Source organism: Chanos chanos, chromosome 6 (assembly GCF_902362185.1).
Source record: "Chanos chanos chromosome 6, fChaCha1.1, whole genome shotgun sequence".
NCBI classification, from domain to species: Eukaryota; Metazoa; Chordata; class Actinopteri; order Gonorynchiformes; family Chanidae; genus Chanos; species Chanos chanos.
The window spans coordinates 22,081,067-22,095,238 of NC_044500.1; the positions used below are offsets into that span (position 1 = coordinate 22,081,067).

At 42.7% G+C, this 14,172-nt stretch overlaps 1 protein-coding gene across 1 annotated transcript in view; it reads right to left on the reverse strand.

Moving 5' to 3' along the window:
* Positions 1-12,204, reverse strand: part of frya (furry homolog a (Drosophila)) — a 79,811-nt gene extending 67,607 nt beyond the window's left edge. The window contains exons 1-5 of the mRNA XM_030778158.1: positions 12,135-12,204; positions 7,219-7,409; positions 3,853-3,906; positions 3,020-3,159; positions 1,931-2,021 (exon numbers count right to left, since the gene is read on the reverse strand). Of these exons, the coding sequence (XP_030634018.1) occupies positions 1,931-2,021; positions 3,020-3,159; positions 3,853-3,906; positions 7,219-7,409; positions 12,135-12,204 (546 nt within the window). The remainder of the gene's footprint in view (positions 1-1,930; positions 2,022-3,019; positions 3,160-3,852; positions 3,907-7,218; positions 7,410-12,134) is intronic.
* Positions 12,205-14,172: the final 1,968 nt, after the last annotated feature.

Sequence of the window (14,172 nt, forward strand, 5' to 3'; positions counted from 1 at the left end):
AGTGTAAACAGTTTCAGATGACTTAACTGCTTTATTGAAAGAGGGTGTGGCTTAAAGTGAGGAATGCCTTAAATTCAGGCGTGCGTAATCATTAGGCAGCTTTTTGCTGCTGGAAAAATGGGGAGAAAGAGAGATGAGGATATCAGATGATGATGCAAAAATAGTTAAGTGGCTTTCAGAGGGACAGAAAACAACTGAAACTGCAAAGATGTCGAGGTGTGATCGGGGCACAATCAAGAGATTTGTGAGTGTGAGCCCACGGGGACGCAAAAAACGCGTTGAGAAGAAAATATGCAAATTAACCACAAGGGACTTGAGAAGAATTAAACAGGAAGTATTCAGGAGCCCTTTGGCCTCAAGTGCCATCATATTCCAGAACTGCAACCTTCCGGGTATAAAGTGCTTCACATGATTGGCAAGGTCAGAAAGGTAGAAAACCAGCCTCCCTTAAATAAAAATCACAAGCAAAAGTGTCAAGAATGGGCAAAACAATACCTGAAGACAGATTTTTCAAAGGTTTTGTGGACGGGTGAGATGAGAGTGGCACTGGATGGGCCCGTGACTGGATTGTTGATTGACATCGCACATCAGTTCAGCTGAAGCACCAGCAAGGTGGGGAAGGGATGATGATGATATGGGCTGGTATTATCGACAGTGAATTGGTTGGACCATTTTGAGTGGAAGATGGATCAAAAATGAACTCCAAAAACTACTGCCAGTTTCTGGAGGCCACCTTCTTCAAGCAGTGGCACCAGAAGAAGCCAGCATCATTCAAAAGGTCCATGATACTGATTCAAGACAATGGTCCAATCCATGCGTCCAAATACACCAGAGATTGGCTAGCCAGCAAAGGGCTCAAAGATGTTAAATGATGACTTGGCCACCTTGCTCACCTGATTTGAACCCAACTGAAAACCTGTGGGCCCTCCTAAAGAGGGAGATGTACAGTCAAGGAAAGCAGTACACATCTCTCAACAGCCTGTGGGCATCTGTCTTGGTTGCTTCAGCTAAAATTGGCTGCAGTCGCATTAAAAACTAACAGAATCCATGGATATGAGACTAATGCAAGCGTTAGAAAAGAAAGGTGGCTATATTGGCAAACAAATGTATTTCCGAGACTAAAAATGTTTTTGCTAGCTGTTAAACTTATGAATTTGTTGCTTTATTTCATAATTACTACTTATAATCATGTAAAAAGACCTTTTTGTGGTTTGTTTATGAAATAAACTGAAAAAAAACCCATAATGTATTTCCCAGCTGCACAATGATATATATATATATATATATATATATTCCCCTTGTAACATAAGAATCTGAGCTTTTCTTTATGTAACATTTACTTTTCCTGCAAAGAATGAATTGGCATCACTTTTAATGTTGTGTCTATTAAAATCTAAAAAACAGATTTGCATAATAATTATGTACACAGTGTATACATATATACATACACACACACACATACATCGCTACTATAATCTCAGTCTTTCAATATATCAATCAATCTATCTATAATACACACTCAAAACATTTTTATCAAATTAATTAACACAGTATTTTTTTTTATCAGGACTTTGAATTACACCATGTCAGTGCAGAACTCAGTGCAGTCTGGTTCCATTTGGTTTTAAGAATCAGTGAATATAAACATGGTTAAGGATCAGTGAATATAAACATGGTTAGGGATCAGTGAATATAAATATGGCTGTATCCAGGTAGACTCGGGGGATCCATGCAAACACACAGCCAGCTCTCAGCAGACAACAATACACTTCAGTTCTCACTCTCTCAGCAGTTGCTGAGGAGACAGAGACAATGGAAAAACTAATGTCAGAGCTATTAAAAGGTTATGATATCTCCCCACTGATAAGTTTAATGATTCAAACTCAGGATCAAAACACTCTGCTTTTTAAATCAACAAAATGCTCCAGACCTGTTTCAGCACTTCTATTAGTATGAGAGAGAAGATGAAATCAATGGCCAGATCTCTCCTCTCCAGCAGGTAATCCTTCTGCTGCTCGTCACTGCAACAGAACAACAGAGTGTGTGAGATGTGTACCATACTGTTTACACATACACACACACACACACACACACACACACAATATCTCTTTATCACAGTAATGTTGCTTTGAGTTGCTGCAGCATAAAGAGTGGAGCTTGGTTTGGTCAGTGTCACGATGCAGCCGTGACTGACTGAGGTCATTGTGTTATTTTGGCTCTTACAATCATGTTGTCCCAGGGCTGGGACTGGACTGAAATTCTTTTACACAGGACCCCGTTCTGTCACCACACTGCTTCTTTACTCTACCACATCACTGCATGGGGCACAGCAAAATAACAGCTGCCACACATCTGCTCCCCACTGCACTGTCTGCTTCCCCACTGCACTGTCTGCTTCCCCACTGCCGTGGCTGCCTTCCACTGCAATGGCTGCTCCCCACTGCACTGTCTGTTTTCCACTGCACTGTCTGTTTTCCATAGTGGTGTTTCACTGTCCACTTAACACTCCATCAGTGTAACCATCTGTCTTTTAAATATAACCTAGTCATGCCATTAAACCAATTTACTAATAAATACACCCTAGTCATGACATTAAACCAATATTTTTATAAGATACCCTAGTCATGTCATAAAACCAATATATTTTGTTTGACTTTAAACATTAAAATACGATTGAGAAAAGGTCATAAGATTCCATTAGAACAAACAAGGCTGCCTTAATTTTTTTAGGACCAAAACTTTGCATAGACATCCTGAAAACCGGATTCCTCTCTAATGAAAAACATATTCCTGCTAACCTAATAATGCAATATTATTATTTAATATCCTTGTGAAAAGGTGACAGTAATAGCGTCACGTTTTACACTCCTTAGACAATCAGTTCACACATTTCCTTAAAACTTGATCCAAATTATTTTGATCAAGACAAAGAATATCTGTACTGAATGTATGTTGTCTTATACACTTTATACTCAGTAACTGAAAGAAATGAAAATCACAATGCTGTAAAGGGCCTCACTTTTTAGACTTGGTGTTGGACCTTGGTCTGTACTCATGTGACTCATCATCTGTGCTGTTCTGTCTCCTGTACCAGTCAAAGAGCGTGCGTAGGATGGACGGAAGACAGTATTCAGCCAAAGAACTCATGCTGTTAATCAGCTGAAAGACAGGAGAGAACACATCAGTGTTTCAATCTCTCCTCACATCAGCGTTTCTCCTCAAACTCATGGTCATTTACACATATCACCCAGCTACATGTCACATTACACATACGGTCACTATAGGCTGCACACCCAGCATATAGTAAACACTGCATCCGTTATGAAATGTGCTGTACATTTTGCACCATTATCTAAAAGGTCCTTGCAGTGCTGTTCAGATGACCTGTGGCTGTTTTGGATTAAGTTCAGCTTAATGGTTAACAAAAATTCAAATTCACTATCAGTCACCTTATTCTGACCAAAATGTACATCTCTGTTCTGAATATTAATAACTTACACATCTGATACATAGTTTTCTAATACCGCAGGACAAATGCTGTTGGAATACTCCATCCAAGTTGTGAAACTTGATTAATTTACAGTACGTTTTTTGAGGCTGAAAAAAAAAGCATATTCATGACTGAGTAACCCCTGGTTCACTCTGAACCTCATCTGGGAGCCTGATCTATAGATCCAATAATTCATATGTTCTGATTAATGAAGGGCTCAGCTGGCAAGCCAAAAAGCCTTTCTGTCTGTTCCCCGCTGTCTTGACATCAGCCTGATGGAGCCCATCTTACAGTAAGAGACAGGCTGCCTTTAATGAGAGCACGGCAAGAAACAAGGGCCCAGCCCAAAAGAGCACACTCACTTGGTCAAACTGTGGGTCCTCACCCCTCTGCAGAGACTTGGTTAATGGTTTTTCCTGTGAAAACAACCAATAAAAAGCTTAAATGTTTTTCTTTACTTTATACACATTCCTGAACAAACCTGTGTTTGTTGTAAAAATGTGCATGTTCTTTACTTTAGCCAGTGACACACAGTCACTGTTAGAGCTGTTACTGACGGGCTGTGGAGACATGAACTAAACTGGACATAGACAGTAATTTAGGCTCTTTACAGTAATGTCGAAGGCATACAGAGTGATGAGTAGTTGACAAAGTATGGTAAAATCCATCACATGATGAAACAACTGGCCTGTCTGCATGTAAAAGCTTTATCTAAGACAGTAACATTTCAGATGTATGTAGTTCTCCAGTTACGTGCCCTGTGTTTGGCTCTGCAGTGTTGGCTTTGCCCATTGTAAGGAATGGGAGGCTATTTGCGGAGGATGAAGCTGCAATAACAGGACTGGATCAGTCCGACCACAGGCCTGGCAGCCCGTGTCACATATCAGTGATGGTTTAATAATGATGTCGCATAGCATCGCAGCCGTTTGTCATCTAGGATAAGGCTTCATTCTCTTTTCTCATGCACCCAGCACCACCAGAGTCATTTTCTGTGTAAAAAACAGGCTTCTCATAGCAACCACATTCTTACTACACTGTAGCACAAACTGTGTCTTTGTCCTGTAAAAAGCTGATAAGACAGATGAATGTTTCATTCAGCACTGTCGGGAAGAATGAGAGGAATGCTAACGTATCGAACATGGCTGACGAGACAGGGACAGGCAGAAAAAAAACATCCTTGTCTTACCACATGATAAAACGTTCCACCACTAACCTGACTGACACCCAAATTAGCCTGGTATGTCCAATTTCAAAATAGGGTCACCAGTCTAAAATTAGACAGGCTGGGTCACCAGGGGATTTAACACAGTACAATTTGTTTTGTCCTTAGGTTAGCAAATGTAATTTATTTGATGTAAAAAGAAAAGATGAAGACGTTATTATGAAGAGATTTACACTGTATTTACATTGCTTTCAGGCCTCAGCAAGGTTCCATTACAGGGGAGTCCTAACGTTCAAACATAAGATTTCTATAACTCAGATTCTGGGATTATTTGCCTCTTTTCTTGGATTGCATAGTAGACAGATCAGGTCATTTTACTACTATTCCTAACTCAATAGCAAACTTTTCATCATCAGCATGAATCTGGGCAGTGCTATTCCTGAGTCCAGACAGCAGCAGTCTTTGATACTGAGGCTTGGGAGAAGCGGGGCAGGTAGGCGTCCAGTTAAACAGACTGGTTGCTCTATCAGACCAAGACAGAGATCCTGTCATTACTCTGCCCTTAAACAGTGCAGTGAAGTCCAGTGAAAACAAAACTGGTTTGCAGCATTTGACCAAAGTAATACATAGGCTCCAAAAGAATCAAAGTGTTTTTTGGGGGTTTTTTTTAAGGACAAAATGTGCCCATTGTTTTATTACCCTCTTATAGTGTAGGGTTTTTCTTAAATATACAATTCAAAAAGAGAGCTGAGCGTTCTAACTGACAGATTAATTAAAATTATTCATATTCGGGGGGCAGCCGTGGTCTAAAGGGTAGAGAACCGGGCTTGTGACTGGAGGGTTGCCGGTTCAATTCCCAGGCCCAACATCCACGGCTTAAACCCAATGCTCCCCGGGCGCTCACCAAGGAAGGCTGCCCACTGGTCTGGTCTGGTGTGTGTGTTCACTACTGGTGTATCGGATGGGTTAAATGCAGAGGACAAATTCACTGCTCACTTCACAGTGTGTGTGTGCAATAACTTAAACTTAAATATTCCTGTAATTCAGTTATGTGCATCTCACAGCAGGCTGATCTGTCTGTTGAACAAAGGGAAGCTGGGATGAGGCCATCCTCCCAGAGGACTGTTTGGGGATGTCACTCCACTCCCGTGACACAGGGCCATCCCCTCTGTGCTCATTAGTGCCGGGCTGTGGAGCACAGCCTGTGACTAACAGCTCAATGTTAAAAAAAAAATATGCAAGCACATGTCCAGGAGCTAAAGACAGGACGATCTCCCCATGCCCTCGTCACACAAAAAAAACTGCCCCCGCAGGAAAACCTGCCTCCCCTAACAAAATCCTGAACCCCCTCCCCACCCCCCTGGAAAACCTGCCCCCCACAGGACATACTCAACATCCAATCAGACCTGTCACATTCAACCCTTAACATGCTTTTCAGGCTCACATGCTTTTCAGTTTTCTGAATTAGGATGAGCTGACAAAAAGGCAGAGAGAGACAAAATCTGCAGACTGAGTGGTCTGACGTATTAAAAGAATTTAAAGACAAGACAGTGAACAATGTTTAAGTGAAAGTAAAACTGTTCAAATCTCTGGAAGAATATTTTGAGCAGGTTACAAATTTGTTGGTCTGTTACAGATTTTCTTTTATATGGTCTGAAGGAACCGCAGACACCATACGGGGCATGGTTTGGCTATCATATTACTCACTGAGAAAGGCTGGGTCAGTACATTCATTTCATATTACCATGACATGTTTGAGGGAAACAAGTTGCAGCCCACAGTCTAGCACAGCTCATATCTCTGTGCTGCAAAGCCACACAGGTGGGACAGCTCTTAGGGCCTGGTGCCTAATCTCTCCTAAAGCATGTTCATCACAATGACACACAGTTGGCTCTGTAGATTAGATGTCTGTTTCAGGGACGTAAGAGCACTGTCAGGGACAAGCACATGTCTTTGGGAAGTTTTTCATCAGTCACTGGCCGTATAAACAACAGGAGACATCAGTACACAGACAGAGCAATAAGCAACAAGGCTATTCACTGTAATGGAGAACAAGTGGAGCTCTGGTATTCTGGCCAATGGAATCTCACCTGCAAGTCCACAGGTACAAGTCCGCAGGTATAAGGCTACAGATATAAGGCAACACTGATGAGTACCATAAGGAATTACACAACATGAGGGCTAGTATTTGATACTTATGCTTACGACACAGTAAACGGTGATATTCACTCAGAGAATGGCTAAGCAGGTTTTGTGAACCTGACATTTGAGAGCTGTAAGTCCTGCAGACATATGATCCAGCGATAAAAAACCCAGTTTCACTCAGAAATCACCCTAACTGGCTCCACATATCGATGGGGCAGTCACAGATGCTGCATTAACTATCCCTGGTCAGCGTTCACTTTCAAAGAAAATATTCATTACAGAGCAATCAGTGCAAACAGTGGACAGCACATTTAAAGAGACATTCAAGCACAGCCCAGATTTCCTGGATTTAGCATATTGTGTCAGTGTGAGTAGTATTGTATCTGAGGTATGACATCACAGCCCTCAGCGTGTAACTCACCAGTGGCTCTGCCATGATGATGTGGATCTTGCGCTCTGAGACCGTGGTGAAGTTGGCAAAGAGACTCTTCAGAATGTACTCGCCCGGTCTGCTCTCTGGGTCAATACTGACCGACATCACGGCGGGGGGGCCACTCTCACTCTGGGGGCTACTCACCGGCAGTATGGGCGGCTTACTGTACCCAGGAGACGCTGAATAGACACACACAGACACACACACACACACACAGAGAGTTAAGAGTGATTTGATTTGATTTATTAAGTAATACAAACTCCATGTACTCTTATTTGGAATGTCAAGTTTAATTCCTGCTGCAGTTTCATGTGTTGGATCTACAGAATGATAATATTACTGGTCTGATTATACAAATCATAAATCCCCTCAGTACTGCAGTGTTCTCTCTCTCTCTCTCTCTCTCTCTCTCTCTCTCTCTGGCAACTCCTGCTCCCCTCTAGTAAGCCCACGGGCTGCTCTGATCTACACAGCATACCTCTACCTCACTGACACAGACCAGACCCTACTCTCTTTATCTCTCTGATAACACTTCCATATATGACTCCATTACTGGAACCATCTCTCAGTAAAGACAGCAAAAAACTCACAGTCATGTTCCCAGCTGCTGTCTTCAGTTTTTGACAAATATGTCCTTAACCTCTAAGGTAAAAAGACTCCACTGTGTCACCAATATTCACCCACTGTGTCACCAGTAATTCACCCACTTCTCACATGGACCGGTCTCTGTCAAATACAAATAAGTGTGTGTGTGTGTGTGTGTGTGTGTGTGCGTGTGCGTGTATGCGTGCATGTGTGCAAGTGCATGTGTGTGTGAGTGTGTGTCGGAGGGGCGGGGTATTGAACGAGACTTGGGTTTGGCATCTGGTCCGACCTCCTGTTACTAATAGTGTAACAGTACACAAAAGTCACGGTTGGTACTTCAGTTTTCAAGTCACGGTTAGATACAGTTTCGGTAGAGTGAAAAAAGACATGCAAAACATGAAATTTCTTTTCATTTATTATGAATTTACTTGTAAACTTATAAACTTGTGCAAACTTACTTGTATAAACAGTGGTAAACCGGCCATAATTTTGTCCAGTTTGCACTCCACTCTGTTTTTTCCTTGTACCAGAGAAATTCACATTTGGATGATGTCGTCTTAAATGAGTAATCATGTTCGACGTACTGCCAGCAACATACCCGAAGTCAGCTGAACAATGTCCGCATGCTGCCTTCGTCTTATCCACTCATCTTTACCCATTGCTACTGTACTACACTGGAAAACCGAAATGTCCTCCAGAAACACAATACGAGACCATGGATGTTTGTATCGCGGTTTTGGTCTCAGTTTCAGAACCGTTACACCTTTACCTGTTATTGGTGCTTCTTAATAACAGAACCACCAACACATTAACTATCCAACAGCGCTGCGGCTTAATGCTATGTTCTGTATGCTGGTTATTAGTCTGACACAGGGATGACTGATCTGTGAATAGTTCTTATGGCAGAGATACCATCGGCAGAATTCACATCATCACAGAAACCACAACCCAGGTAGCTAGTCAAAGCTGCTCAAGCTTCAGGACAGATTTACTGGAGAAGGAAATCAGATGCACACACAAACCTCAAGAATTGGGAAAAAAAAGCCTCAGATCTTCATGGCTTATTGCAGATATTCAGTACACTAGGACAGGTACATTCATAGTTTAGAAGGACACTGACTGTATTTTAATCTGCTAAGAGGAAGTGCCACCTTTTCAGCAGGGGGAGCATTCACAGCAATGATGATACTACAGTTTTACTGGCATGAGATTCTCACAGTCATATATCACTGCCTGTCACCAGCAGCAGATCCACCCCAACATTCAAATAACAATTGAACTAAAAACCCTCCAAAAAGCATACTTTAACATATACAGATTAACAGCTGGTCTGTGCGTACTTTAACACACACAGATTAACGGCTAGTCTGTGCGTACTTTAACATACAAAGATTAACAGCAGCGTGAGCAGTGACTCAGAGCGACTGTGCTGTAGAGGGTGAGCAGGGAGGGGAACACTGGAAACCGCCGCCTAGGTCAGATTGCACTGAGGGGCCCGGAGACAGGAAACAGTCGGGCAGCCCCTCAGTCATACACACAGGTCCAAGCTCCGTCCACTTTCCCTCTCTTTCTCTTTCTCTCTCTCTACCTACCCAGGCCTTTGATGAAGTTGACCATACTGCCTTTCTTCCAACACACCACGGTGCCATCCATGGTCGGGCAGCACGTTATGGTGTCCATGGCAACAAAAATTCACCTTCACTTCAACCATCCTTAGGAGGTTCTAGGGTTCCTCTCCTCCCAAACACCAGATCCATGCTAAAGAGTGTCCCAGAGAGGACCTGCGATACACCTGCATACAGATTTGTGTTGTGCTGTCTACTGCGTGTTGCTCCCAGCCGGTGCCTTCCAAAAGTGAAAGTCAAGCTAGAATTCTGAGATGAGGCCCCAAAGAATGACGAGGGGTGACATGCTATGCTAACAGAGCTCTGCAGGCTATATTTAGCCTTTTTGGTAAACACTATACTGACACCTCAACCAAGTCCCCCATCACACTGCTCAACTCAGACTGCTGGCGCAAATAGCCCATAACACACAAAGACACACATAGACACACACAGAGATGCATACCCACAGCCATCCTTTAGGGTTAGTGTTGGGGCTGGGGCTAGGGTCAGGGTTAGGGTTAGGGTTAGAGTTAGTCAGTCACAGCCCCAGTATGGTCTTCATATCTGTCCTAGTTTGGCTTCATATCTGAGTCAGTCAGAAATAAACAAAAACACACAAAGAGAGACGCTAAGCCATCCACCACTGACTCAAAAATGACAGAGTAAAACATTCTTTTTATCTGTTTTCCTAAATAAGAATACCTCAACTGTATCTGCTTTATTGTAAATTTCTTGTTTTTCTCATTATTCTCTTGTTTTGGTCCCTTCATAAACAGCACCAGCTGAAGTGCTGGTTCTTGCGGCTGGGACAAGGATTACAACTGACACCACACATGTGACTTGGCAAAACAAGAGGCCAGCTTAGACACAACAAGCATTACATCACCACCCTGTTGACTGAGCACTGAGCCTCCCCTGAGACAATGCCACTGAGATAACAATGCCTTTCTTTTACTAACATTCTCTTCCCCTTTCACACACACACACACGCGCACACACACACGCACACACACTCAAACACAACTTTCTTGTGAGCCTTTCTTCTTCAATGAAGAGGCAAAATTCATAGAAAACATTACAGACCTCCTACAAATACTGTGATACTCTGTTCCTTACTGTGTACAAAAGCCTTTTGGGGACAACTGCAGTAAGTGTACATATCAAATCCATTCCTGTGGTATTCTTGTTCTTCTCCATGCTCAGTCCGTCTAACTCAAAAGCACCACAGCCAGTCTGTGCAGTAAACAGGAGAATAAAGATTATATTTATTTTCATGTGTTTATTACAAATAAGGGGGAGAGAGAGAGAGGCAGAGAGACAGAGAGAGAGGCAGAGAGAGAGAGAGAGAGAGAGAGAGAGAGAGAGAGACAGAGAGAGAGAGAGAGATTAGAGCTGATGGCAAAAATTGGTGGGATTAAAATGTCAGACTAAAAATGTTTTCGTAATCTGACATCACTGAGAAAAAGACTGCTGTCTGTGCAGGAGCATTTCAGGCTATTCATAAACAGCCATGAAATCTCCTTAAGCCCAAAGCAGTTTGCTTCATAACAGTCAACATTCAAAATGTCTCTCAAAACCACTAAGCCATGCCAGGTAAATATTCATATAATTACTGAGCAATTTGATATGATCACGCAGCAACTAAAGTGATTACATGGATTCCCTTTCCCTGTTTACCTGTATTTACCATTACAATGCTGCTCTTCTTTTTCTGTTTTTTTTTTTTAGGGCTGTGCACTTAAATGCCACACAAGATTATAAATAGTAAAGAAATGGTAATGAAACTGTATATCTCTGACTTTGAGATACACTCAAAAAAGGTACAGGGTTACATTAATTTTCAGGGGTCTCCATCATCAGTCTACTACCGGCAGCTCACTCGCATGGTTGGTCCTCTTTCGATCTGACTGGCTGAAAGCGGCCCATCCATAAAACGCGAGTAGTGAGCAGCGGCTGATGGAAATTGACAGTTTAAGTGGCTCTACTGCCCCTCCGAGCAACGCTTGTGCTTCTCAAATCAAAACGTAACATAAACTGCGACGCAAAGACACATGGCTTTTGTTTGTTTCACAGTATAACAACACAAACATAGCGTCGGAGCGCTGGTGAATCATAGACAACTTAAAGTCCACTACCGTTCAACGTCTAAATCTGGTCTGTATTGTCTACAGCACCGACATAACCCTAGTATTTCATGCAAATTCAGATAACATTGCAGCATCCAGCACTCTCCGTAACTGCTAAGGATGCCCATGAGACGTTCAAGAGATCCCAGTCCTGAGCATCTCTTAGTTCATGAAAGTTTCAAAAGAGAGGACGAAGCAATGTTTTTATCTGCAACGTTCACCAAACTCACACAAGTGCCCCTGTCACGCACTCATAAAAGAACCTGCACACATACATTGAAGACGCGCCTTGACTGCTGTAGAACAGGCATGTAATAAAGCTGAACTGCCCCTAATCCTATTAGCGAGTTCCTGGATGTAACTAGGGCTATTTAAAATGTATACAAGTCTCTCTAATTGGAAGAGGGTGAAATAAATCACATACAGGGAAAAGACCGATAGACATCAACACCTAGCAACTGAGTGAACGTGTGAACCAAAACATGACTTACATGCACAAACAAGCTCACTAACTGTTCAGTCAGTGGCTGAGGGTAAGAACAGCAAAGTGCAGAAAACTCTGCAGTTGAGGCAGGCTGGTACTTACTACCACTCCAGGACTTTAGCAGAGACTTGATGCTGATCTCAAAGAAACCTGAGTCCTGCTGGCTGGCCATGGCTGCTGTATGGCGAGTGTGGCGTTGGGTGGTGGTACAGTCCACACTGCCCCAGCAGGGCAGACAGAGAAGAGACTTCTCTTACCTCACACACAGACACACGGAGTCACACACAGTCAAGGCTGCAGTGGATAACAAGAGAACACACTGCCGCTGAATCCGCTTCTGCTCTTCCCCCTCCTTCACCTCTCTCCCTCTCTGCGTGTGTGTGTGTGTGTGTGTGTGTGTGTGTGTGTGTGTGTGTGTCCAGCTGTCACTGCCACCTCCAGTCCCTCCTTGACTACTTTATGTAGTAGTCAAACACTCTAGCTTTCCAACACATTCTGTCTGTCCGTCTGTCTGTCTGTCTTTCTTTCTCTCTCTTTCTCTGTGTGTGTGTGTGTGTAAGGATGTAGGTTCCCTTTAAATAACCCAGTGAAGGCTGCCACAGAGAAAGATCCTCTTAGTGGAGCTTGGTTAATTATAACCGCTGTTTGCCTGCTCATGTCCCACATCCAGTGACATTCACAGCCAGAGGGCAGATTGCTTATTCACTGCCCAGTAAACTTAGTCACTTGAATACCCAGCTACCTCAGTTACTGAAACATACAGTGTTTGTGAAATCACATGGCATATGATGTATCAGAGGACTTGGACACCAGACTGTCTCGTCTTATGGGAGATCTTATAACGCTAACCGACTCTTCCTGAGCAGTTAGCCTGAGGGATAGGAGGTGCAGAACCATGTCAATAACAGCTCCCATAGAGAAAACAGTGTGGATTCTGCGCAAGGCGGCATGCAGGGGCGAGAACCTGCGGAGGATTATGGCTGGAGAGCCCTCTCCTGGGACTCCAGCATCCAGACACTTCTTTAGTGAATGTATCTGAATCTCATGATGTCATGTTCTATGTTTGTTAAAGACACATATCAAATTTAAAACAAATAATGGGTCTACAATGCTGCTATTACAAAACAGTACAACTGAACTTACTTAAAAGCCAAACCCTTGAACAGTGAATTGGCTTTCTCTTTACTGATAATTTCATGAACAAAGCTGTATCCTGCATGGATATGAAATCAACTTCGAAAGAGGAAATAACAAAACAGATCATTTGGAGGAGCTACTACAGGGCACTTGCGAGACTCAAAGCTTCCTGCTGAGACTCAAAGCTTCCTTCTCAATCCCAAAGCTCTGAGGAAATAACTGAAAGACAAATGCTGACCTGATTAATAGGTGATTATCAAAAACTGTCTCTTGATTGAAAGTGTTGTACCTGAGTAGATGAGTGAGAAGGTAGTCTTTTTAAATGTGAAAAAAGGTCTTCTCAGGTTTTTTTCCTTTCAGTCACTGGATCATGCGCAACTCTCTTGGGATGATCTTTGGGGTCAAATCATGGAAACAAAAAGTTAACAGAAAAGCAGGCCCATACAGTAATGTTGCAGGCATGTTTATTTACAGTCATTTTGACATAATCAGTTCCTCCCCCACACACCAGAGAGAGGCTTTCTATAAAGGTCAACACCTTAAGAGTCCTTATGAGCTAACGCAGAGGAAATCAAACTGAGCAATCATTCACTGGGTCCTGATGGCCCAGTAAACGGGTTTTTAATAACTCAAGATCAATTTATATTTATTTCCTTTGACAGTGAACGTCTGGTTCAAAGAGGATTTACTAAATATTTAATCAGTACAAGAGATGTATTTCTGGTCTGTTTGGGTGTTGGATATTTCCAGTGCCCAAGGCTCTTCCCCACTCATCCTATCTTTAGTGTACCGCTCACACTGGCTTGACCACCATTATATAATGCATATACATTAGCATATCAAAGATACATATACACCAGGCCTTCCTACAGCTGTGCTTCTGTATTCCAGAGAGAGAGAGAGAGAGAGAGAGAGAGAGAAAGAGAGTGATAGAGAGAAAGGAATATTGGTAATAAATCAGTGAAACTGTTCTTTACGGGGGAAGCCATTGAGGTCCATCCAG